This window comes from Heliangelus exortis, chromosome Z, assembly GCF_036169615.1.
Source record: "Heliangelus exortis chromosome Z, bHelExo1.hap1, whole genome shotgun sequence".
Classification (NCBI taxonomy): Eukaryota; Metazoa; Chordata; class Aves; order Apodiformes; family Trochilidae; genus Heliangelus; species Heliangelus exortis.
The window spans coordinates 73,063,110-73,088,423 of record NC_092454.1 but is presented as its reverse complement, the minus strand read 5'-3'; the positions used below and the strand labels follow the sequence as shown (position 1 = coordinate 73,088,423).

The 25,314-nt window shown below is 42.9% G+C and overlaps 1 protein-coding gene across 2 annotated transcripts in view; it reads left to right on the top strand.

Moving 5' to 3' along the window:
- Positions 1-24,489, top strand: part of PCSK1 (proprotein convertase subtilisin/kexin type 1) — a 30,231-nt gene extending 5,742 nt beyond the window's left edge. For both annotated transcript variants that reach the window (XM_071730568.1, XM_071730569.1), the window contains 11 exons: positions 2,148-2,294; positions 2,760-2,836; positions 4,756-4,844; positions 8,878-9,050; positions 11,244-11,456; positions 12,619-12,719; positions 13,677-13,910; positions 15,443-15,600; positions 17,788-17,921; positions 19,777-19,938; positions 21,325-24,489. In XM_071730568.1, coding sequence (XP_071586669.1) covers positions 2,148-2,294; positions 2,760-2,836; positions 4,756-4,844; positions 8,878-9,050; positions 11,244-11,456; positions 12,619-12,719; positions 13,677-13,910; positions 15,443-15,600; positions 17,788-17,921; positions 19,777-19,938; positions 21,325-21,681 — 1,845 coding nt within the window. In that variant the 3' untranslated portion in view covers positions 21,682-24,489. The remainder of the gene's footprint in view (positions 1-2,147; positions 2,295-2,759; positions 2,837-4,755; positions 4,845-8,877; positions 9,051-11,243; positions 11,457-12,618; positions 12,720-13,676; positions 13,911-15,442; positions 15,601-17,787; positions 17,922-19,776; positions 19,939-21,324) is intronic.
- The last annotated feature ends 825 nt before the right edge of the window (positions 24,490-25,314 follow it).

The window sequence follows — 25,314 nt, the reverse complement described above, 5'->3', positions numbered from 1 at the left end:
TGCTCTCAGAGCAATTGCACTGAAGGGAGTGAAGGAACAGTCCCTCTCAATAGCACTCTCTGTAAAAATGAGAGATCTCTCTGGCAATATTTCCAGGTAACCCTAAAAGCCAGTTTAGTTTTGCTACTGAGAATAGGGGTCCAAATTAGAAAGCAGCATAACAGTTAAAAGCTGCCTTTATAATGATTTAAACATACTTGTTGCTGGCATTTAAGGAGTCCCTTATCCTGTCTGGAGCTGGCCACTTCTTTATTGAAATTGGTAATGCAGAGTACATCCTTCAGACGGAAAAAAAAACCCAAACCCAAAACATATCCATGCGTGTGACAAGAACTTTCAGCCTCTTGGACAAGTTTTTTAATAGAAGAGAGTGTCTGCAGCTCACATGTCTAAAATCTCAAGCAAAATGAATTTCCAGAGCTCCAGTTCCTGTCTGCACCTGACAAGTCAGAAATCAATTGTTTATGGGTTTTATGGTTATTTTACAGTTATCTTTTACATGGTTTATATGTTTCTTTGGAGAGTCTGTGTTTCCACCCTGCATCTGGCTGTACCTCCAGTCTGGGCTTCCCTGCTTTCACCTGGAGCAGGGATGGGATTAAAAGTGGGAATAACACTTCCAGAAGAAGGGTCAAGCACAAATGTGGCCCATGTCACTGGAAATACCTTTTCCCTTCAGCTCAACTTAGAGAAATCAGACTAAATTCTAGGCTGTTTGTATAATGCCCTTTCCTTACTTCTTTTGGGCTAGGAAAAATAAGTGATTAATTACATAGCATAAAATATTTCCGTGAACATTACTGTGGACTTCTTTTCAATGTAAAAATTTGTCTTTAAATTTCAATCTTTAGAATGAAACTTTTTTCTGAAGCTCAGTATCTGTTTGCTTCTTTGCCTCTTTCCAAGTGGGCAATTTATGAGATGCCTGTGTTGGACAAACACATACAGAGTTCAAAAAAACTAATTCTGTAAAAGGCAATGTCTTGATCTCCAGGAGGCACAGAGACATGGTTCTTTTTTCCACCTTTCTGTGCTTTTCACATCTTTTCCCTTGGTTTTCCTGCTTAAGAAACAGGAGCATGCTGCTTAACCTTGCTAGTAGTGCACATTGATTTTTTTCTGATTACATGCATAAATATTTCAAGTATTTTCTTCCCAAATAATGTTCCTTGACTTGTAGTAAATAATTTAATATTACTTTATGAGTACAACTTGCTGGCAATTTTTTTTTGTCTGTTCAGTGTACCTTCACACATCACCAGAAAAAAATATTTCTTGGTGGAGTCTAGAAACTTGAAACCCGAAAGAATTCCCTGAACAGCAGCAGTCTGAAAAGAAAGCATAAAATCCAAGAATTCCCTGAAGAGATTTCTCTTCCTAAGTCTCACACTGTCTGCAACATTCCATTGGAAACAAAGAAATGAGAAGCCTGTGATCAGTTAATGTAATTATGCACAGAAAAACAGAAAAAAATGCTTTTTTTAACTTTTTTTTTGTGTGTGTGTGTGTGTGCAGGTCTTCTAAATTAGATGCATGCACTGCACATTTAATGTTAAGAGAGCTGAAATGACCCATTTAGGAGCTACTCTTCAGAGAACTTGCAGTGGAAGGGGAGGCAGATGATTCATGCTTCCAGTTGATTTATCACAGGAACAGTAATGAGGGTAGTAAACAGAAAGTTGTGATTCAGCACAACTGCTCCTAGCCAAACGACTGCTTTAATTGGTTTGCCCATTAATTACTTTGCTCTGGCTAACTTGAATGTCAAAGGGTAAGGCACATTTGGTGGAAACAGAGCTCCTGGTGCTGTCTTGGCTCCTCGTCAAGTGAAAAGGGCAAACACCTGCAGGTCTGATTATTAACTAAACCTTCCAAGGTTCACCATCCCTACCATTCCCATCCTCCTGATGCCTCCCTACAACAATTACAAAATTCTCTTTGCTCAGGGGGGACCTGCCAGTAAGAGGGTTTATCTTCCAGTGCTACAAGTGTTGGAGGAAACTTTTTGTTCTGCTTCTTAAAAAACTTGAGGAAAAAACGCAGGTTGAGTTGGGGACGGTTTAGAGGACCTTTAAAACACAGCTTTGGACCTGTGTAGGGTAAATGGGTAAAAAATTTGACGTAGTTTATTCCTCTCTGTTTCCCAGCAAGATACAAGAGTAACTCCATCCCTGCCCAAGCTGGATCTCCACGTTATTCCTGTGTGGCAAAAAGGAATCACAGGCAAAGGCGTTGTCATCACAGTGCTTGATGATGGCCTGGAGTGGAACCACACTGACATCTACATGAACTATGTAAGTTTAGGCACTACAATCATATGTAATAAAGTAAACAATTGCAAATTTGATCTGCAGACACTCTTTTCCAGCTTGCTGTCTGTTCCCTAAGTCAGCTCCTACGGCACAGAGACTGAAATATTTGCCTTAGGCATAATTAGGAACCTGCTCTGTGTCACAGGAAGCTGAATGTGACTTAGCAATAATAAAACCCTTAGTTGGGTTTTTTGTTGCTTTTTTTCCCTCAGTGGATTTCATTCGCAGGCATGTTTGTGTGCACTGGTTTAATCCTGAATTATTAAAGCTCTGTGAAAAATTTATGGAATTGTTTATGCCCATCAGACTCTACCAACCTCATTGCTGCCAACATGAACCTCACCAAGTAAAAAGACACTGACTCTACGACCCATTTTGTTACATGTCTTAAAATGCATTTTCTAGTTGCCTGAATTAATTGTGGTGTTGCTTTCTTTTTAAATTTAGGACCCACTGGCAAGTTATGATTTCAATGACAATGATGATGACCCCTTTCCTAGATATGACCCAACAAATGAAAACAAGTGAGTAGCCTCCCAGTTGTGTGTGAAGAGAACAAAACAGTCCATTGTTATAACACACAAGTGCAGAAATACCCATGTATCTCCCCATTACAATTATAGAACAAAAGGAAATGGCTGTATAAGAGAAGCACAGGATGGCTGAGGTGGGCAGAACTGCTGAGGGTCTTCTGGTGTCAGCCCCTGAGACCAAGAGCTGGTTCCTCAGGACCACATCCAGGTGGCTTTTGAGTATTCCCAAGGAGGGAGAGTCCACAACCTCCCTGGGCAGCCCGTGCAAGGGCTTGGTCAGCAGCACAACAAGAAATGTTGGAGGAACCTCCAGTTATTTCAGTTTGCACAAAGATTTGCACACACCACTGGCACAAGCACTGGAAATGGAGGGAATTAAATTCCTAGATGGAGAGTTTCATAGTTGTAACATCCCTATAATGCCCTGAATTTCTTATATATCTTCATATCAGGCACTGATAGGCTTCTGTACAGTGAAGGGAACAATCTGTTCATGTCACCATGTGTGTTCCTGGCTCTGTTAGCAGATTGCAACTTCAGCTCTCTGATTTGCACTAGGAATTCTAAAATAATATGTCTCCTACGAGGGGCTCTGTAAAAGACTGTCTCTTAGAGGAACCTACCAAGAGCAAACCCATCCCTTGCTGTCAGTTTTTCTGGCTAGGGATCTTCCAGTTTTGGCAGTACCTTGTGGAGCAGTAGGATGCCTTGCAGCTCAGTGCTTCTGCCCTCTCTCTGGGGTCTGACACATGGTCAGGTGCTGGAGAATGTTGCCTTTACTCCTAGGACAATCTCTCTGTCTCTCCTGAGGCACATGGAAGCTTTGTTCAGACCAGATTTGCCTAGGTGCCCTCAAGGTGATGACCTAGGGAGTTCCAGAGTGCCTGAACACAACATATCCAGCCAGTTCAGTTCCTGTGAGTTTCCTCTGGTGCCTTCTCAAGAGCTTCCCCTGTGATGCTCTGTGGAACATCTGGGTGTGGAACATCTGGATGGGTCTGCCACACTGTCTATCCGTGGTAATCCAGGGATGAGTTTTGCCCATCAGAAAGGGAAGAGAATAGACCTTGGCACACACAAAAAAAAAAGCTGGCACACAAAAAGTCAGTTTCTCAGACCAGTGAGGATGCCAGCCTGCAAGAGATGCAGGGATGCACTGGTTCCCTGTTGTCTGTCAGACAACGTGGTATAAATCAGTCTTGGAGGATTAAAAGCCAATCAATCAAAAGATAAACGTGCCATGAATAAGACACTTGAAAAATGACATTTCTGCTTTGTTACAGTGTTATTTAAGAGCAAGAACCCATTATAGTTTTGTTCCGATGACATTATCTCTTAAATCTACCTGTGTTACCTTTAATCTTTATTAATAAGCAAATGGAGTTCAGCCCAGCAGCATTCAAACACTTCAATGAGTAACAATCTATAGTATTAAATAACACAGCTCTTTTACAGTCACACTTACATGAAGGTTTTCTGCACTGTGGATCACAAGAATCACTTATGACAAAAAGTAATCACACAGAAAATATCTGGTTACAAGAAAAGTTTAGCAGTGGTAAGGATGCTTTAAAGGCTAACTTTCCAAAATCCTTAGTAAATTCATTTCTTCTGTACTCTTCTAAAATACTGGTGTGTGATAGGTCTACAGACTTGAGTGTGACTTGTTTTAGGTATTTATCATCTCATCACAGTAGGTGAAGTCATTAAATATGTAAAAATGTGCTAATTGAAGCCTAAGAGAAACAAGAATTTTTGCATAAAATATATACAACTCAAAAGCTGTTCTGTAGCTGCATTATATCAACTGAATGGAATCCTTCACCAGATCAAGAATGTCACTGATGAGTCTGTATGTACATTAACAAAAATGTTATGAGGTGTTGTTTATTCTTACCAAACTTATCCAGGCATGGGACCAGGTGTGCAGGAGAAATTGTCATGCAAGCCAACAACAGGAAGTGTGGAGTTGGAGTAGCCTTCAATGCCAAGGTTGGAGGTAAGAAAAGGGGAATAATGAGATCCCTAATATGAGTGAAAATCAGACAGATCCTTTGAAGTGCTGAGTGTTTTCAGCTTCCTTTAATCTGGAATGTTAATGACTGCTGTATTAGGCTACAAAATCCTGTCTGGCCATAGTGCAGTGTTATATCTGTGCTTTGCAGGGTCAGCATACTCTCTGGAATTTGGTTATCAGCTGAAATTGGTAGAATATAAAACACCAGCAACACCAATATAGATAGTGATGGTGATAACAACCTGTATTTTACCCACAGACTGTGCCTTTTAAGGAATGGTGGACTCTCTTCTTATATTTGGTTATTCTGGAATGAGGCAGCATGGGGAAGGAGGAGAATTGAGTAGAGTGTGTAGGATATAAAGATTTATACCCACCCTGCCTTGCAGCATATTGTTGCCATCTAAACAATCACATTCAAAAGATCATGTCAGCCAAGACACCCAGTTTTTTTGTTTCAACAGCTCACTTCTCTACTATCACCATAAGTTAGTTTTGAACATAAGTGGAGTCTTGCTTGGCTGTCAATCAATATTGCCATTTTTTTTTCCAAAGCAGTGACTAAAAGTTTAATCTATCAGAAGTTTATGAAATAGTCACGATCAAACTATCAGTTACAGATGGTTGTTTATCAGAGGAAGATACTTGTGCAGTCCTGGTTGTTTGTTTTGCTTTTTTTTTGTTTCATAACCTCCTTTTTGCCCCCTTTTAAGCAAAGGGGTGATGAGTGGTAACTGACACCCATAACTACCATTCCCACCACTTCATCCTCATGTTTGTAGGTTCCCATTTGCTCTGCTGAGCTGTCACAGATGTCAGCTTTGCAGCCTGCCTTTGCCACGGTGCATGCTGCTATCATGGTCTGGTTAAATGAAATATCTCACTCACAAGATGAACATGCCAAATTTTCAAAGCAGGGCAGGATGGATGAAGCTGCAAAGATGTCTGAGCCCCTGCTGTGCTCATATTTTAAGGCACTTGCATCTACAAGAAGATTCTTCCACAGTTATTTGCATATGCTCTGTGCTCATTTGCAAATGCAAACTACAGATCTCTGCAGGGTGATTTGTCTGGGAGAGAAAAAAAAAGAAAAAAAAAAAAAAAAAAAAAGGGAGGAAAAGCAGTCCAGCAATCCAGATTATGCAGAAAGCTGCTTGTAATTGTATGGGGAGAGGAGAAAGAATAGAAACGCAGAAGTAAACTGTAAGATGTTATATATGACCAGCCTGACTAAAATAGGGATGTAACAAAAATATACTGAAAGGGGAATGGCAGATAAATCTTAAAAAGATGCAGGCAGATTTGGAGTAGCTAAGCAGTGGAAGGCTTTTTGGATGTTCCAAGCTATGCAGGATTCATTTCTTCAGACAGTTTTTTTCCTTTTTTTTTTTTTTTAAACCCATGAAATGGTGGATTACACACTTCTAATTGACATTAGTTCAGGATGACTTCTTTAAGACTTCTTTAAGTGTCTGTTTGCTGGTAGCATTTTGCCCTCCTGGATAAGCCCAGTGGTCCACAGCCAATGGTCAGCAATAGCTGCCTGAGGGGGAGCAACCCTGGCATTTGGAATTCCTTGTTCTCAAACCTCCAACCTCAGAGGTTGGTTTAACTTTTCCCTGAGGGGTAAAAACAAAACATTCCCTCCAAAAATTTTTTCATTTTCTCTGAAGATGCTGACTTAGGACTCTCACCTCAGCGCCTGTCGCTGTTTTGAAGCCTTGATGAATATCTGGAGCACTTCGTGGCTGCTTTTATTTTGTGCCCTGTGTGAAAAAAACACAAAACAAGGCAACAAAACCAAACGAAAAAACTTCTTTATGCCAGTATTCAAAGTGAAACCTCCCAGTGCCCTCTCCCAGCTGCCACTCGCTCCGCATGCAGCTGGGGGCTCTGTGTCTGTCTCCCACCCCTGGGGCAGAGCAGGGGGAGTTTGTGTTCTGCACACACATCCCCAGCACTGCCCCACACAACCTGTCCCTGGTGCTGCCACGGAAATCAAGGGGTTAAGGAGCTCCCATTGCACAGAGGTTTGGGCTGAGAGTTCCTGCATAGTGATGTGCTGCTAAAAATACCCTCCTGCCAGGCAGAGAGATGCCTGTGTGTGCTGTGTCTGTGTGAAATAATGACCTGGGGCTCTGCCGTGGGCTTCTGTGGGACTGATGCTGGGACCCAGGCTGGGCAAGGGCAGGGAAGAGTTCGTGGAAGAGGACACGAGTGGAGGCTGCTCTGGGAAGCACCACTGCAGCCATCAAATCCCCGAGCTGACTCCAGCGGGATTTTTGGAGGTGGCAGAGACAAGGCGGTGTTTGCTTGGTGTTTTTCCATGAACTATTTTTACTCACCCACGTGCTGTCAGTCTTCCTGTCTTCATCCTTATCACGTTACTCCCCTGCAGGCTTGGCTTCCCCCTCTTCTGTGGGAAATACCTGCACACCCCCTCCCCTCTGCATCCCCAGCATCTCCTCGGCTGCCTGCCAGCACCCGGGGCATGTGCTCATGCCCACACATCCCCAAACCTCTGCTCACAGTGCACCAGAGTGGGAGAATCTCACAGTTCTGAGCCAGCTGAGAAATGGGTTTTCAAAATGTTAGTGAGTTGAAGCCTAGCCAGAATAAGTGATTTTTGGTCTGGGTATTTTTTTTCAGTACCAGTGGCACAGGCTTGGTTCTTTTCCCAGCTTTGGGAGCTATAGTGGAGTAGCAGTGGTTGAGCAGATTAGCTCCTTTGTATGTTTTCACCTCTAATTAATATGAAATAATAAAGCCCAGCTTTATCTCAGAGGTATTAGGAGTCTTAGACACCAGCCATTTGGGAGGAGAATTATGCTCACAGTCCTTCCTGCTCAATAGTATAAAAAAGAATGACACACTGAGCTGTAAGAGTGGGGCTGGGGTTTGTTTGGCTTTTTTTGTTTGTTTGATTGATTTTTTTTTTAATAGAAGCACACGTTCCCTGCTGTACCTTGGAAAAATCCCTGGGTTTTTTTTTTGTGGAAAATACTAGAAAAAGAGCACTTAAAATTCACCAACTGCCAGCAACCTTGCAGCTGCTGTAGCTCTAACTCGCCAAGTTGCAAGGCAACCCAGACATTTTTATTGCTTAAAAACACAGGCTGCATCCTGACTGCTGTGACTCTCATATTGCTGCTGTTGCTGGGAGAGCCATGCCACAGAGGGGATTTTTTGCCAGAATTGTGCTATTTCTGTCCTCCTCCATCACTGGACAGTGGTAGCAGTTCCTCTGCAGAGCCAGAGATCCAGCTCAGATGTTCTGCTGCTGCTGCCACTGAATTTTAAGTACCACTGAGATCAGGCTTGCAGTGCAGAAGATTAGATCATGCAGTTCATAATAAAATGTTAATGGCTAGATGTCTCCAGCATCTCTGGATTGCTCACAGAAGCAAAAAAAAAAAAAAAAAATCCAACATGGCAATAAAACGACAGTGAGAGTGTTTTTTCTGTGGTGAAGAGCTAGTGGAATAGCAGCATTACAAAAGCAGCAAAACCTTGATGGCTGAGAGGACAAACTGCTTGAGGTAGAGAATTCAGAACTTCCTCTTTCAACCAAAACTCCTAAGGGCTCTTAAAGATAAGAGTTACATTGATAAAACTTATTTAATTTTAGTGCCAGTTTAGTTTAGCTGTTTGGGAAGTCTTTGTTATGGATTTAAAAGGCAGGAAGAAAGAGTCAAGAGGGAACTTGAGGAAATGAGAAAAAGCAGGAACCATAAGCAGAAAGTATTGTCCCTCTTTAGAAGGAGCAATAAGAGGCAGCCGAGATTTTATGAGGTGCTTTTAAAATATTTGCAAAGGGCAGTGAGCTCTGCAAACAAAGGGTAAGTCAGCTGTATCTCACTGACATGAACTGTCCCCACCAACAGCAGTGGGTTTGCAATGGTTATGGATTTATTTTGCTGGAAACTTTGCACAGAGTTGACAAAGAGGAGGGGACAGAACGTGCATCTGATCTGCTTGGGTGATTTTGTTGTGTTTTGTTCTGCTTTCTCCTCAGGCATCCGAATGCTGGATGGAATAGTCACTGATGCTATTGAAGCCAGTTCCATTGGTTTCAATCCAGAACACGTGGATATTTACAGTGCAAGCTGGGGCCCTAATGATGATGGCAAAACTGTGGAAGGACCTGGGAGATTGGCTCAGAAGGCTTTTGAGTATGGGATAAGACAGGTACAATACCTGAAAAGAGACAATAAAATGAGGCAGAGAACAGAATTTTAAAATGGTTGGTACCAGGGAAGATGGTTTGTGCTCTCTTTGCTCAGACTTACCTGAAAAGGGGATTTCAGTAGTTCAGATCAGAAGAAATTACCAGAAAGAACAGAACTTTTTATTAAAAAACACCTTTAGAGGTTCCTACACTGGTTATAAGCTGCCTTTCTCCACAGATAAGCTTTCTTTTTCCATCCTTATTTTTGCTGCCTTTGTCTTGCCCTACCCCCACCCATCTCTGCTGCTTGTTTTGCACTGAACTGTAATTGGATTTCTGCACTGAAAACCTATGAAATTGAATACAAAATTTCTGCCTTCTCATTATTTTTCTGTGTGAAATAGGGATAAATTTCAGCACCCTGTGGATAGGCTTGTGTTGGATTAATTGCACTGGTTTATAAGTTGATGTGTATCATGCTCCAGTTTAAATGAAGATAGTAAAAATGCATGATGTAGAGTATTGGAAACAATGATTTTGCAGTTATTTTTTATGTTAACTTGCTTAGATCTGGTTTGATGTTAAGTAGGGGTCAAACTGAGAGCTCCCTGGGGTATATTGGTAAACTACTTTTGCTCTTGCCAGTGAGGAGAAAAGATTCCTAAAGATGTACAGGAGTGAGGAAGACTGAACCAGAGAGGAGAGAAGGAAAAATGGAGGAAAGCTTGAAGGCCAGAAGCAAGGAGAAGAGGATTTTGGAATAAGGGCTGTAAACTTAGATAGAAGGAGAGAAGAGGAAAGAAAAGCCTGAGAGCTGACACAGTCTGAGAATGGAGTCTGTGAGCAGGGGGCTGGTGATGAGCAGAGTTCTGAGCCCACAGGCAGTGAGAAGAGAGGGTGGATTAAAGGCAATAATTAGGAAAACAATGTTTAGTGGTCTTATTCTGAAAAAGCAGATGAAGAAAGGTATTTTTATTTTTTTTTTAATAACTTTCCTTACTTCTTAAGGGGGGCAAATGTACATGTAAATTTGTCAGGCTTCCTTTTCCAGGGATCTGATGGTCTCCATTCTGCTGAAAGGCAGAGCTGGAGGTGCTGAGGCTTTCCTCCCTGAGCTTTATTGCTGGCCTGGTAAAGCCCTTAGGTGTGTGCTTAGTGTGTCAGGAACAGCACTGGAACTGAGGTCACAGGAGGTGTTTACACACCAGTGCTTTTCCAGCAGGTTTTTTTTTTGGAAGGAAGATCCTGTCTGATTTTCTGCAGTTGACATGGCTTGTCCCTCCCATGCCAGCAGCTGTGTCACAAAGACTGTAACTTACTTTCTTTCTTTTAAAACTTTTAAGTGCTGCAATCACCTTAGCACTTGCACGAACAACTTGAATTTTGGCTGAGCGGGAGATTAACAAAAATCTGTATTTCAGCTGCTTTTTTTTTTTTTTCCATAGCTTACTAATACACAACTTAAGAAGTTTTGCTCTTCACACCAAGTGGATTTTGTTTCCCCTGAAGGACCAGCACAGACAGGGTGATGGGTGTTCCCTGTCATGGTTTGCCTGCTGGTCCCTTATTGCACACTGGAGACCAGAGCAGAGACTGAACCTGGTTGTTTCTATAGTGCTGCTGGCCCACAGATTTTCTAGGGAAGGGAGGGTTTTCAGTCAGGTGTGCTTGCTGATAATTCACTGTCTTTCAGCCAGTCAGTGCTGACTGTGAAAGGCTTCCTCAGAAAAAATAAATTGGTGGAAAATATCATACCACATGATATTTGGTATCATGTGTGTCATTCATACTTCTTACCCATGATTCTGTGATGACAGGAAAGGCAAGTGAAATAAATCCTGATAGACTTGTCTTCTCTTTAAAAAAAATCGGTATTTTTCCTAGAAATGCTCAGGACCAAAACATCAGCTTGTGGGAAAGCTTACCTCTTGAGCACAGGCTCTGGTTTTTGGCTTGGAAACCTAAAAGTTGCTGAGCCTGGGACATTAAACCCAAATCAGCCAAATTGAGAGGTGTGCTGCAGGGTGTGAAGCTGCTTCCTTCTGTCTCCATCTTCTACAGTTCTGGTGGAAAACTCTCCTTCTCCTACGGGTCTTTCCAGTGCCTCTGTTCCCCCTGGAAATGTTTGACATCTTAGGCTTTTTCTGTGGGTTTAAGAGCAGGTTGCAGAGACGGAAACCTCTGTGATAACCACTCCTTTCCTTTTCCCTCAGGGCCGAAATGGGAGAGGCTCCATTTTTGTGTGGGCTTCAGGGAACGGGGGCCGCCAGGGTGACAACTGTGACTGTGATGGTTACACTGACAGCATCTACACCATCTCCATCAGCAGTGCCTCCCAGCAAGGCCTTTCCCCCTGGTATGCAGAGAAGTGCTCCTCGACCCTGGCCACAGCATACAGCAGTGGGGATTATACCGACCAAAGAATCGTGGGTATTTTTTACCGAATTCGGGCTAAACGCAGGAATGTGTTGTGTTTGCATGCCACAAGTCACAGCTCTTCCCCCCATGTGCCTGCTTTGTCTCCTGTGCTAGATGCTGGGGGCTTTTCTCTGGGAACCTGGAGGGATTTGTTAGCCAACAGGTGGTTGTGTTCCAGGAATGTTTTTGGCAGTTTCTAACCCAAGAAGCTGTGTCAAAAGGAGTCAGTGCTGGGCTTGCCTCCTGTCTGTGCATGGCAAACCTCCCTGCATGGAGTGTGATGTGCCCCCGTTCTTCAGAAAGGGCAGAGGAGGCAGGATTTAGAGTGAAAAGGAAAGAAAAGGACCTGTGAAGTTAGCATACCCTGTGAGTCAGTATTTCTGGAGCACCTTGCCATCAGCTTTTGTAACATTCCCACTTACAGCAGGAGGAATTGTGCTCCCAAACCTGCAAAGGGCACTCAGCAAGCAGGCAGAACAGCCTGTGTGCCTTCATTAACTGTACAAGAAATAACTTGTACTGAAGAAAATTGCTGTAATAAAGTAATGCTGAAGTAGATGCAATTTCTGCTCAGACCTGGTGGATGCTAATTTTACGATAAACTGCATTGATGGGGATTAAAACATTGTCATTCCAAGTTAGCCAGGAGATCAATCCTTACTAAGTGGCTTCTCTAAATAGCCAAGATATAGACACATGGGCAGATGAGTTTGCTGTTTAATTTCCAAATAGAGCACGTGTTTCATTGCAAATTATAGTTCTTCTGCTGAAGAGGGAGCAGAACACCAGTACTAATCCTATGACTAATTTTCTAGCAAGCAGTAATTTTAAATGTTCTAGGCCCAACACAATGATCTGTTTTTGTGACTCACCAGTAAGCCTGAAACACTTATTGTGAAACCTTAGAATAAAATAAGATATTCAGTGTGGGAGTATTTTGTTCCAACACAAAGCATTTTGATGCAAAAATTATAGCTGGAGTATAAAAAGAGTGGATTGAAATATTAATAGATTCAAGCATCCATTACTTCTTGTGCTGGTGGGGAGCGTACTGGTACTCGTCAGGTGAAGGATGCACGGCTGTGTGAGCTGTGGGTATGGCTCTATTTACAACTGTTTATTCAAGCAATCTGCTCTTGTTTTGCTTTGTTTTGTTCTGTTTTCTATCAGACGAGTGCTGATCTTCACAACCAATGTACAGAGACTCACACTGGGACCTCTGCATCCGCACCGCTGGCTGCCGGGATCTTTGCTCTGGCGCTGGAAGTGAAGTGAGACATCACAGCATCCCCCTGGAAAATCCCCTCTCAGGCAGCCCAAAGGCTCCTCCTCAAGCTGAGAATGGCACCAGCTCATCCTGCAGCTCCACTTTGTATCAGTCAGGCTCTCCCAGCATCATGACAATAATAAGCCCTCACGTACCAATACAGAACCAGCCCGTGACCGAGCAATTTTAGTCCATTTTGTGCATTGGCAACAATTGTTTTAGGAGTTATGGTCAATTGCACTTAATAACCAGTGAAGCTGCACATGTACTGTGAGAACAGAATTGCAGGGCAGCAGGTTACAGAAGTTTAGACCTTTAGTAAACTCACAGAAATTTTTCTGCCAGTGATGAGACGTGCAATGGAAGGGGCTCGAGCGTGGCTGCCACAGCAGGCAGGGAGTGGGCAAGTTGAGATGCAGTGGGGCTGAGAGTCAGAATGTACAACTTAGAGAGGGTAAAAAACAGCATGGCAGGACAGGACAGTGCCTTTTCCACAGAAAACCAGTCAGGCATTAAGCTGGAGGATTAGTGCTGGTGTGGTGTAGGTTCAGCTCTCTGCTCTGTTGAGTACTTCTTGGGTCACACAGCCCCTGTATTTTAAAGGTTAGGGGGAATCACAGATGTAATCAACACCCAGTGACTCTGTAAAGTCCAGATCCCACAAAGACTGGTGGGGAATGCTATAGTTTTGCTAATTAACTTTAAAAGCCTGGATAATTTTGAAGAATTTGGCTCTAGCCTTGCTAGATACCTGCTGTTTGTTTTCACAGAAATCCTGTCTGCCTGGGGAGGTAATGTCAGGATGGCACACTCTGTATTTTAAAGTAATGGGGTGCCATATGCATTCAAAGCATGTTCCATTGCAGAGTAATAATTGGAAAAAAAAAAAAAAGAAAAAAAAAAAAAGGAAAAAAAGGATAGATAGCCCTGCAACAATTAACCATGCACATTTTCTCAACAGCCCAAACCTAACATGGAGGGATATGCAGCACCTGGTGGTGTGGACCTCAGAGTATGATCCACTGGCTGGGAATCCAGGATGGAAAAAGAATGGAGCTGGACTGATGGTCAACAGCAGGTTTGGGTTTGGTCTGCTGAATGCCAATGCACTGGTAGAGTTAGGTGATCCCATGAGATGGAGAGGGGTACCAGAAAAGAAGGAGTGCATTGTCAAAGACAACAGCTTTGAACCAAGGTAAGAATTGGGGTTAGAATCACCTGGCTGGTGTCTGTCTTCCTGCAGGGTCATAATCTGCAGCCAGACTCAAGAGATTTGTTCTGATTCATTTGGGTTTTGCCTCACTGTGTTCCTCAGGGCCAAGCAAGCAGTGTTGGTTTGCTTGGGGTTTTTTTGTTTTTGTTTTTGTTTTTTTAGTGTAAGATTGATGGGGATTACCACCATAAACCCTTAACAAAGAGCAAGTTATCATCTCTGGGTGTGCAGCCAGCATCACTGTGGATGATACTGTGGGACAATCTGATCAGATAGGATAAGAGTGCTTAGACTGCCACCAGGAGATGGGAAAAAAAGATACCAAAGTCTCACAGGAATTAAAAAAAAAAAAAAAAAAAAATCTGTGATGGTCTTAGCAATTCTTCTCCTGTGACAGGTTTAGTACAAGCTGAAATCAAAGTGACATGGCACATCTCCTGTGAAACACAAGTGTCTCAGAGGCCTTAGCAGCCACGTTCACAAGTGCTCCCATCATAGTGGCCCTAAACTGAGCTCAATTAGTCAATAAACTGGTTAATCAGTCAGGCTATACAGACTTGGTTCTTTGTCTCCACTTGTTCACTTACAGACTTGTTGTCTAGTAAAAATTCAGCTATTTGAAAGATCAAAATTATGCAATTACACTTATGTGTAAGTGCACCATAACTCTTGTCTGTAAAATCATATTACAATATTTTGGACTGTCACTGCTTGGCAACCTTACAATTTATGCTATTTTACTGACAATTTGCTTTTATCAGCTCTCTCCACAGAGTGCTGATCCATCACTGATGTATGTTATGTAACACTTGCTGTTTATGTATTTTTACCAGCAGTCCTTTTTGTTGCATTAAATAATCCCAAGGTTCTGAGCTTGGAGTTATTGACATGGAGATAGAGATGCCCCTTTCCAACCACAATAATGGAAATTGTGCTGAGAAACCTGGTCCAGACCAGTGCAGAGGTTGGAACTAGATGACCTTTAAGGTCCAAAATCTGACTGTGTGCCCAAGACCTCTCTGTACAGGGGATGTAGAGAAGATTTGAGCCTTTTTTTTTTCTTGAGATGGTGTGGAGTACCAAGGGTCAAAATGTCTCTGGCTGTCGTGCTGCACTTTAACCCCATGATAAGAGCTCCTCTGGGTATCTGAGTGAGGGAACTCTGTCTGATGCAGTCCTGTGATGTATCTGGCAGCAAAGACTGCTTTTTTTTCTAGTTTCTGTGGGACCAAGTATTGCCAGAAACTCTTGGTTATCAGACTTGCCTGCCTGCTTCCAGGAGGTGTTTGTTGCACAAGTGTGTCCACCACTGTGCACACTTCAGTGTTATCTGAGCTCCCACAGCTTCCCATGGCTTTTGCTAGAGCACTCAAACAATAACAAGTGTAGGATTTGTCTTTCTTCCTTTCTCCTCATTCTGGAGTGGGTGTTAAAATGCAGCACCTGCACTCCACATCACGACCCAGGACCAGAAGTTTCTGTGAGCAATCAAAGGTCTCCTGTAATTTTGACAGGCTGCTAAGAGCAAACGAGGAAGTCATCATTGAAATTCCCACAAAAGCCTGCGAGGGTCAGGAAAACCACATCAGATCCCTGGAGCACGTGCAGCTGGAGACAACGATTGAGTATTCCCGTAGAGGTGATCTCCACGTCACCCTGAGATCCCCATCAGGTACGGGAGCAAGGGCAGGATTCCTGTTGTTCTGCCACCTGTGTTACACCAGGAGCAGCCTCGGTGCTCTCCCGTGGCTTAAAAAAGAGATAAATCCATCCTTAGGTAAAGCTCCAGCAGGGGCAAAACATCCTGGGGGAGGGGAACTGGTTCTCTGAAACCCCTCCCTGTGCCCTGAGTTGTTATTCTGGGAGAAAAGGTTTGGAAATCATAGTTCAGAAAAAGATGTTTTTGGTCAGGCAGCAGAGCCCATAAAACCCGAGAGTTCCTGACAGGCAGCATGTTATCATGTTATTATAGTTCAGAAGTGGTTATCAGCTCTACCGTGGTTCAGCAGACTAATGGAAAACAGGATCTCTGGCTCTCTGGGCTTCAGATCATTTTGTCTCCCCACTGCTCTATTTAAATCTCTGTTGGGCACCAAGGCACCACGGTCCTAAAGGGTCTGAAGTATGGAAAACTATCTTGCAAGCACCCTGAGATATGGAGGAGAAAAGAGAAAAAAAAAAAAAAGAAAAAAGAAAAAAGAAAAAAGAAAAAAGAAAAAAAAAAAAAAGAAAGAAAAAAAAAAGGAAAGGAAGAATGAGTATTAACAACTTTGTAGAGTGTAAAATCTATTAGATCAACTGATACTATTAGAAACAACAGACAGGCTTTCAGGTATGGATTTAAACATTGGGCTAATCTAATTTATTGCTGTTAAAGGCTAATTTGCAGATAATAAATGAGCAGAGCCCTGCTGATACCATTACTGCATGACCTTTCTTCAGAGCAAGGTTAAGATGCTGTACATAAACACTCTCAAACCCTGCCTTGGCAAGCCTCACCTTAATTCTGCCTTTTCTGAGTTCACCTTCTGCCCTACAACAGCAGTGTTGCTGTTTTGCCCTTGTCTCCTGGTGGTATTTCACATTTTAATTCCATTTTAGGGAAGTTGTAGCTTGGGAGTGAATATATGGGCTGTAGCTACATCAGGGGGGTGACAACCACGGGGGCTCTCATTCTGCTTTTAGAGAGGCATTTCCCCCCCAGAACACTCTGCTACCACTAATATGTAGGGAGCATGCAGGAAAAACACCCCTTTTTTCAGAGGCTGATGGCTCTGATATGTTCTTCACGCTTCTGTGGATTTCTGTGGGTTTAGCAGAGGTGTTGTTTGGTGTTGCTGCCATGGTTAAACTGTTCTTTCCCTTGGCTCTTGCTGCTTTTCCAACCAAACAGCACTGCCAAGTGCATGTCATTCAGTTCCTCTATTCATGCTGCTGCATTTAAATATATTTATAGCTTGTGATCCCTCTCTCCGAGGCTTTTATGCTCCTTATTATGTAAATAATATATCTTCCTTGCTCTCTCCTAACATGCAAACAAGCACAACAAATTTCTTACTGTGCAGCAGAGTCTCTTCTGCTGCAGAAAACACTTTGTGAGCTGCAGCATTTTTGTAATAAAAATAACAATGCAAATGCTTTTCCTCCTGTTGGAGTTCCAGGCACTAACAATTTACATCCACTCTCCAACCAAACCAAACCAAACCAACCCAAACTCAACTAAACCAACCAACCCAGACCAAACCCAACCAAACCAAACCAAACCAACCCAAACCAACCCAAACTCAACCAAACCAACCAACCCAGACCAAACCCAACCAAACCAAACCAAATCAAACCCAACCAAACCAACCCAAACCAAGCCAAACCAACCCAAACTCAACCAACCCAACCAACCCAAACCAAACTAAATCAAACCCAACCCAACCGAACCAAACCAAACCAAATCAAACCCAACCAAACCCGACCAAACCAAACCCAACCAAACCAAACCAAACCAAACCAAATCAAACCAAACCAAACCAAATCAAACCAAACCAAGCCAAGCCAAACCAAACCAAATAATTAAAAATAATGCAGTGGTGAATTCAGGTTATGACTTTGGTTTTGCAACACTGCTTAATCTGGTTTGCCTTCAAAACTCCTGACCTGCTCCTTAGTGGGAAATACTGGTTGTGTCTGGCCTCTGCTTTTTATTTTTTATGCTTTTTTAAGAGGATCTACTACTTTTCTGTTTTTGAGGGGGTTTCTTTGAGGTATTTTCCAGATCACCTGTGCCTTAGATAAGCTTGCAGGCAATATGAAGGTGGAAGTGGAGGTGTCTGACCCACCCCGTGCTGCTTTTCTTGCCCCAATACAGGGACCAGCACTGTCTTACTGGCTGAGAGAGAGAGAGATAAATCTCCCAATGGCTTCAAGAACTGGGACTTCATGTCTGTGCACACCTGGGGAGAGAATCCTGCAGGCATCTGGATTTTGAGAATCACTGACGTGGTGAGTACGTCTGTACGTTCACCAGCTACGAGTGGCAGCTCACGTGGGTAAAGTGGTCACTGACCAGGACCAAACATGATGAACAGGGAGAGTTTCTGCAAGCTAAACATGCATCTGGTTTAAAGATTAAAGTAAAAAGAATCAGATGTTCCTGTCCTTTAGATAAATGCAAAGAACTATCCTCATTTCGCTTGCGTGTACCTGTCAAAAAACGTCATGCCCGTGTTTTTCACACTTTATATGTCACTGAAAGGAAACAGTGTCATTTTCTGTGATTCATGGAGTGAAATATGTAGTTGAATTAACATATGATTAACTGAAAATTAGTTTTTTCTCCAGAAGAGAACACAGAACAGATCTAGTCTTCTCTTGGTGCCTGTGGATAATTATATTTATCTCAAAACCATTTGAATTAATGAATTTCTGGTGACCTCAGAGAGCTATTCTGATCTATAACTTTCCATGACTTCTTTGTTAGAGTGATTACTGCTGAGCAACATTTAAGGATTAGAGCACAGAAATGTACTGATAAGAAATACATAAATTTACTGAAACCACCGGGGGATGGGGATTACAACAGTGAGGCACCAGAATAAAGCTGCTTGATAGGGAACTGGAAAAATCACCCCCTTCGAAGAGTGAGTGATCAGGCTCACTCACCTCTGGAGAATTTAATTGAAGTTGCCTGTTAATAAGCTTGTCATTAGGGGTCAGGTCTTGCCAGAAAATGAGTGCTTCCTACCAGACACTGAGCCCCCAGCCCACACGGGCCTCAGATTGTGAACAGGGGGATAATGCCAAGCACCAAGCAGATGGACAAGGAAAGAGAAGTAAATAATGTTATCAACAGGGTAGTGTTAACACTACAGGCTTAGATAAAAGTCCCATGGTTACAGATATCCTGCTCTTTCTAAGTAATATAATGCATTTTTCTGGAATGAAGATGAGAAGAGCAATCTGTCTGTAGTTACCTCTCTTTCTCCATTATTCAAGTGAGGGGGTTCCCAAAACTCAAAATAAACCAAGTTTTTTGTCCTCCAGAGGCAATGTGCTCATTCCTCAGCTTGCAGGGTTTTGTGATTCCTGAAGTAAGTTTTCACTTCAATGGCCCTGTCTGGAGTCACAGATGCCCTTGCAGAGTCACTCATAAGCTGGCTGTCAGCTGAGTTGCATAGAAAAGCTTTGGTACAGACCTGTTATTAGAAAAGATTTAACTTTGGGTAAAGACCTGTTATTAGAAAAGAAGAGCTGCATCAGCCACCTCCAGTCTCTATAAACAACTGAGAAAAAATTCTGAAAGGAGCTTTGGTAAAATAAAGTTTCAGTCTCCTCTGTGCATCTATCTTCCACTTCCCACAACTGAAATACTCTCACTTGAACTAATGGGAAAAGCACTTTTTACACTAGTGAGGCACTTCCACAAGCTGTGTTTCAGATTGCTGCTGAACACCTCTACAGAATATTATTCCAAACTCCTATCTCAGTGTTAGTTTTTGAGAAGAAATTGCCAATTAATGGCTTAGTGAACAGATGCTAATAACACAAAATACTACTTTGGTAATTTTGTGAGTTTGTGTTATGGTGGAATTCCATTGATTCCTACATGAGTGTTAGTAATGATGCTGCATCAAAATGTGAATATTTGAGGTAGTTCAGCCTTTGTATTAAATCCCACTTTCTGACATATCCTCTTTGTAACAGATCAGTCTTCTTGTGCATATAAAGCACTGTCTAAATTTGGACATTGAAAGGCTTATATTTTATTTTAGTTACTTTTGTCTACTTTACCACCAAGTGTCCTGTTTCCTCTTCTTATGCCACTGGAGCCTGTGCTAATGCCCTGCTTGCCCTTTAGTCCAGGAGAATCCAGAATGAAGGCAGGGTTGTAAACTGGAAGCTGATTTTGCATGGCACCACGACCCATCCTGAACACATGAGGCAGCCACGTGTGTACACCTCCTACAATGCTGTGCAGAATGACAGGAGAGGAGTGGAGAAGATGACAGACTTCAAAGAGGTAGTGTTATGCTAATTTTTTGGCTTATAAGGAAATAATATTATTTTTCTCCTGGAAGGAAGACACACTTTAATCCTCTGCTCATTTTGTCCAGCCCCTGACCACTTCTGAGCTGTGCGTTGTCATTTTGTCCACGTCACCAGCTGATATTTTTATTAATTTTTGCTTCCATAAGTGTTCTAGGATGTCAAGAGGATATTGCTACTAAAGCAGTGACTGTTGCTAACTGGTGAAGGTGAGTGGTACAAGGAGGGATGAATATACCTCTGACAGTCACACTAAATTTAGGTAATTCTAGTGGAACAAGTCTGGCATCCCAAAGGAGCTTTTCCTGCTGAAGTCTGTAACAAAAGACATGACAGGAGTCAGTGACTCAGTGGCTGAGCAGGTTTGGTTAAGTGGATTTATTTCTGCCAGCTTCTTTGTCAGCCCTTCTTTACTTCTTAACACACTCCAGGCTTCTGGGAGTGACAGTGGGGATGGTATCATTGTACATTGTCACATTTTCACAATACTTGATTGTGTTGATGTCTTTGGAATGTTTTATTAATTGCATCAGTTTGTCTCCCTGCTAAGTAATTAGAACATCTGTGAAGTGTAGAGGGATTAACCTTCCCTGGACTGGTTATGGAGAAGATGGAGGGAGAGAGGTTTAGGGTCTTCAAATACATAAAATAAGCACCCAGAGGTGTGGCAGCCACGTGCCAAAAAATAGATCAGGAGGAAAGCACAAGTGGATTTACTGTAGGAGGAGCCTGGTGGACGTGTGAAAAAACAGATGAAGGTAGAGTGAGCATTTAATTAGTCCAGCCTGATGTAAACGAGGAGCCTGGGCAGCCCCATGATACCTTATCAGGATGGGGGGCATCAGAGAGGCTGAAGAAGTGAGGCTGTGCCTCCCAGCAGCTTCTCTGCCCATCTCTACCTGGCATCATCCTCCCAAGGGCTCCAGGATGTCTGTGATGCTACTCTGTCCTTTCTCAGGTGAGACAATCTGCAGAGGAAGTTGCACAGAGCCAGTCCCAGGAGCCAGGAGGGTTTGTGGCACAATCAGAGCTGCTGCAGACCCTTCTTCCAGTGAAGGGTGCTGGGGAGCTGTGTCCCACGGTGCAGCCAGGAGTATCCCTTAGCAAGGGGACAAATCCTGCTAAAAAATGCAAATTTCTATCCTACCAGTGTGGAATCTGAATTTATAACTTGCTATGTTGTGGGAAACACTTTGTACAATGCAGTCCTTTGTGTAGTCTGCCTTGGTGTGTAATGGTCTGGTTCTTTTCCAGATGCTAAGTGCCTCCTCAGTGGACAAACAGCATCTTCCCACTCCTTAACCCAGACAGTTTTTTTTTCACTGCCACCTAACCTTCTCCACAACGATCTGTATTCCAGGGCCACATCACTAAGCAGATCCTGACTGAGAAATTCAACCTGACAGAAGTGATCAGCACCAGCAAGGCAGAAGAGAAGATGCCCTCCAAGGCCATGCTGCACTTGCTGCAAAGTGCTTTCAGCAGGCAGATGGCCCGGAAGAAGCTGCCAAAGAAGACTGCAAGTGAGAAGTTAGATATCCCATACAAACACTTCTACCAGGCCCTGGACAAGCTGAACAAGCCCTCCCAGCTGAGAGACTCAGAGGAAAGTCTGTACAGTGACTACGTTGATCTCTTCTATAATGCCAAGCCCTATAAGCATAGAGATGACAGACTGCTGCAAGCCCTGGTTGATATTATCAATGAGGGAAACTGAGGTAGAGGGTGCAGCACTCAGTTGGTCATTTTCCCCACCCCACCAGTAGTTTTTGGTTGTTTTTGTTTTCAGGAGTCCGTTGTACTAGTTGTGTGATTGCTGCTTTGACTGCTTCATATTTAATAAGATATCAAGGAAGGGAAAAAACGGGTGTGGGATAAGGCAGTAAAACTGAAGCTTTTTAGTGATAGCTTTTTCCAAAGCCTTTCTTCATTACCACCAGAGTAGATTTGCCCCCTCAGGCATGAAATGCAATAGAACTCCCATGAAAACACTAATCCTCCCTTTTAAGCATTTTTTTTTTCCACATTTCTTATTCTTCCACCCTATTCATTTAGCATGCAGTAGGATTCAAAACCTGAATTACTGAGCAGTTTTGAACCCAACTGCCAAAACTATGGGGATATACTGTCATTCCTGGATTTGTAATGAATACTGCTGCCTTGCTTACGTTTGCCATTTATTCTGGGTTTAACACTTGAGGCCAGTACTCCTGTCACAGGGGTTTTTTGTATTTGTTTGCTCCTCCTCCAAATGACAATTGTCCCTTACCCTTCTGCCCCACAGAGGAGCAGGTGGGAGGCTGGAACTGGGTTGGAGCATCAGTGAACACTGAGGACATCATTCACAAGGCAGAATACAGACACAGAATAACTTGAAAAGAGCCCCTGGGGGAGGCATCCCAGAGCATGGGGTGACCTCCCCACCACCTTAGTGAAGTGCCTGAATGATCAGCCAAGTCTTGCTGCCTCGTTACTGCAGACAGGAGCTCCTCTAGGCAGCACTTCAGAGCACTTGGCTAGTCTTGACACTGGTTCTGAAATACCTGATGGAGTACTGATCCTTTGGTATCCACTGCCTGGTCTCTGGGGTGGATTTCTAAAATTAAGTAATACACCTGCCTCCTGAGATGCCTGTGTCTGCAGTGGTCAGGACAAGAAAGCTGGGATCACTTTGTTCTTTTTCTTGAACTGTGACCAAAGTGGAGTGTAAAGGAAAGCTGCCAGCAAAGCCCACCTAAGGACTGGACCTGGGGGTGTCTGTCTGTGGGAGATGAAAACATTTCCCAAAAACCCAGGGAGTTCAGGGAGGGGGAGAGGGGTGAGGTGAAAACTCCCTGGAAAGAGAGCCAGAGATGGAGGGAGAGAACACGTGGGGTATGGAGGAGGGACAGGGACAGAAGGAAGGAGAAAGTGGAGGAGGAGGAAAACAGCAAGGGCAGGCAGCTCCCTAACCTTATCAGTACACCAGACAAACAGAGTTCCACAAGTACATCTTTGGAGTCAGGGTCAAGACTGAATTTTATTTTTTTTTTTTTTCATAATTAAAAAACAAAAAAAAATGCAATTTGATGCACAGAAATTAGAGGGGATCTAGAACAAGGAAATAAGATTCCCAGGGGATAATTATCTCATTGCAGTACTAAAGATAATTCAAACAAGTGCTGACTAGTTTTCACTTCTTTTCCTCTCTCATCTGCCACTAAAATGCCTTTTCCAGACATTATAGAAATACTTGGTTCTCCTTCACTGCCTATTCCTTAAAATAGTGGAGGTGTCTCTAAGACAGGCATTTAGCATTTTGCTCATAATTCATCAGTTCAGCTACAGATTTTTCAATCCTCACATTGAATTCTGTAACTTAAAAGCTAATCTACTTAGTATAACAGCACTTGTGTCGTCTGTAGAAAATAGGGGCTGCTTGAAGACAACTTTGAAAACTGTTTTACTAATCTTAAGATGTAAAAATCTTTTTTTTTTTATTCTTTAATTTATTTTTTGTGAGGGTTTCGTGTTTGTATTGGGCTTAGTCTGCTTTTTGCCAGCTTTAGATATGAGCTTTAGATCTGAAGAGTTCTTCATAACAACTCCACCATTGGATGTCTCAGTTAAGAAATCGGCTTAGAACGAGGAGTGGTTGAAAACCAAAAAAAAAAAAAAAAAAGAAAAAAAAATTAAAATCCCTGCAAGTGGTCCAAATCAGAGCTTTCTTGTGCTGTCCCTTCAGCACCCACAGCCTTTCCTGGCAAATACATCACTACTGAACAAACTCAGCACAGAAACTTCTTGCAGTTGCTGTAATGGCAGAGCACTCAAATGCTTTCACTGATACTCGATTTTCAGAAGGGGGAGTAAAACTCCACCACAAATGTTCCCACTTGGTGAGGCAGGAGCACTTCTAGTCCTGTGCAACGAAGGTCAGAGGCTGGTTCCTCAGGTGATGTTCAGATTGTACCCAGTGCTCATTCAGGTATGGCACAGCAAGGAAAGAACTAGCAACACTCAGCCAGCCTGTGAGAGAGGTTTTTGGGTTAAACAGAGGGAAAACACAGGACTTTCCTTTGTTTTGAGGCCGGTTCTCATGTTGTAGCCAAAGTTTTGTCAGAGGAAAAGTTGTTTTTTTTTTAAAAAGGAAAAAAAAAACAACTTAGCCTCTGTATTGAGTGTTTCCAACCCAGAGGAGACTGTGCAGGAGTAAATTATTTTTATTGTTAGTCTTTCCTTGGTGCCTGTGTGGGTTTTGTGAAAAATGTAAAAGGGGGAAAAAAAAAAAAAAAAAAGTTTTCTCTCAGAATTTTAAATTATATTTTCGTTACAGGTATTTATAATATAGAAAAGATTTTATTGAACAGACAGAATTTTAAAAGGCATAATAAATTATATTGAAGAACTAGATTTTTCTTGGGAAAGAGAAGATTTCATCCAAAAAAGTATTTTTTAAAAGGCATGTTCTAATAGCAACCGCAACATGTACGTGATGTGATGTTAAAATTTGTCTACTAGTAGCAAAATACAGTATATTAGCAGAGCTCAGAGTGTGGTCTTAACATTTGTAAAGAAAACACCAAGACAAAGTCAAGCTGTTGGCTTGACAGGGGATGTAAATGGAAACAAAACAAAACAAGGTGGCTTTGGGGGGACAACAAAGGGTTGGGGGGAAAAAACGTGTAATTTACTGAAAACTCAGGCTTGCAAGGGCTGCTTTCCACAGCTGCAGCTGTGGGCATCAGAGCTGCAGAGTTCTGCCCTTTCCACCTGCAGAGCTGCTCCAGCAGCACAGAAATTCATCGGGATGCAAAAACCCAAGATTTGGGTCTTCACCTCCTCCCACCAAACCAGCAGTGAAAATATTTGCTGCTCTCCCTGCCCCCCCACTACTGGTGTGTCAAACAAGCCCTGGGGTCCCCTTATTTATCCTGGAAACACCAATGGGGTGTTAATTGCTTTTATGGGGTCTGTGGGGACAGTGTGGCTGTGTGCAGAATTTGGGCTGTTCCTTGGGATTCCCTGACCTATGGAATTGACCTCACTACAAGAAGGACATTGAGGGGATGGATGGAGCATGTCCAGAGGGGGGCAAGGGAACTGGGGAGGGGTCTGGAGAGCAAGGAGAAGGTTTGGGGAGCAAGGAGAGGGTCTGGAGAGTAAGGAGAGGGTCTGGAGAACATGGAGAAGGTTTGGAGATGGTGGAGGAGGGGTCTGGAGAAGATGGAGAAGGGTCTGGAGAGTAAGGATGTTTGGAGAGTAAGGAGAGGGTCTGGAGATGATGGAGAAGGGTCTGGAGAAGTTGTGAGGAGCATCTGAGGAAGGTGGGGATGTTCAGGCTGGAGCAGAGGGGGCTGAGTTAATCTCT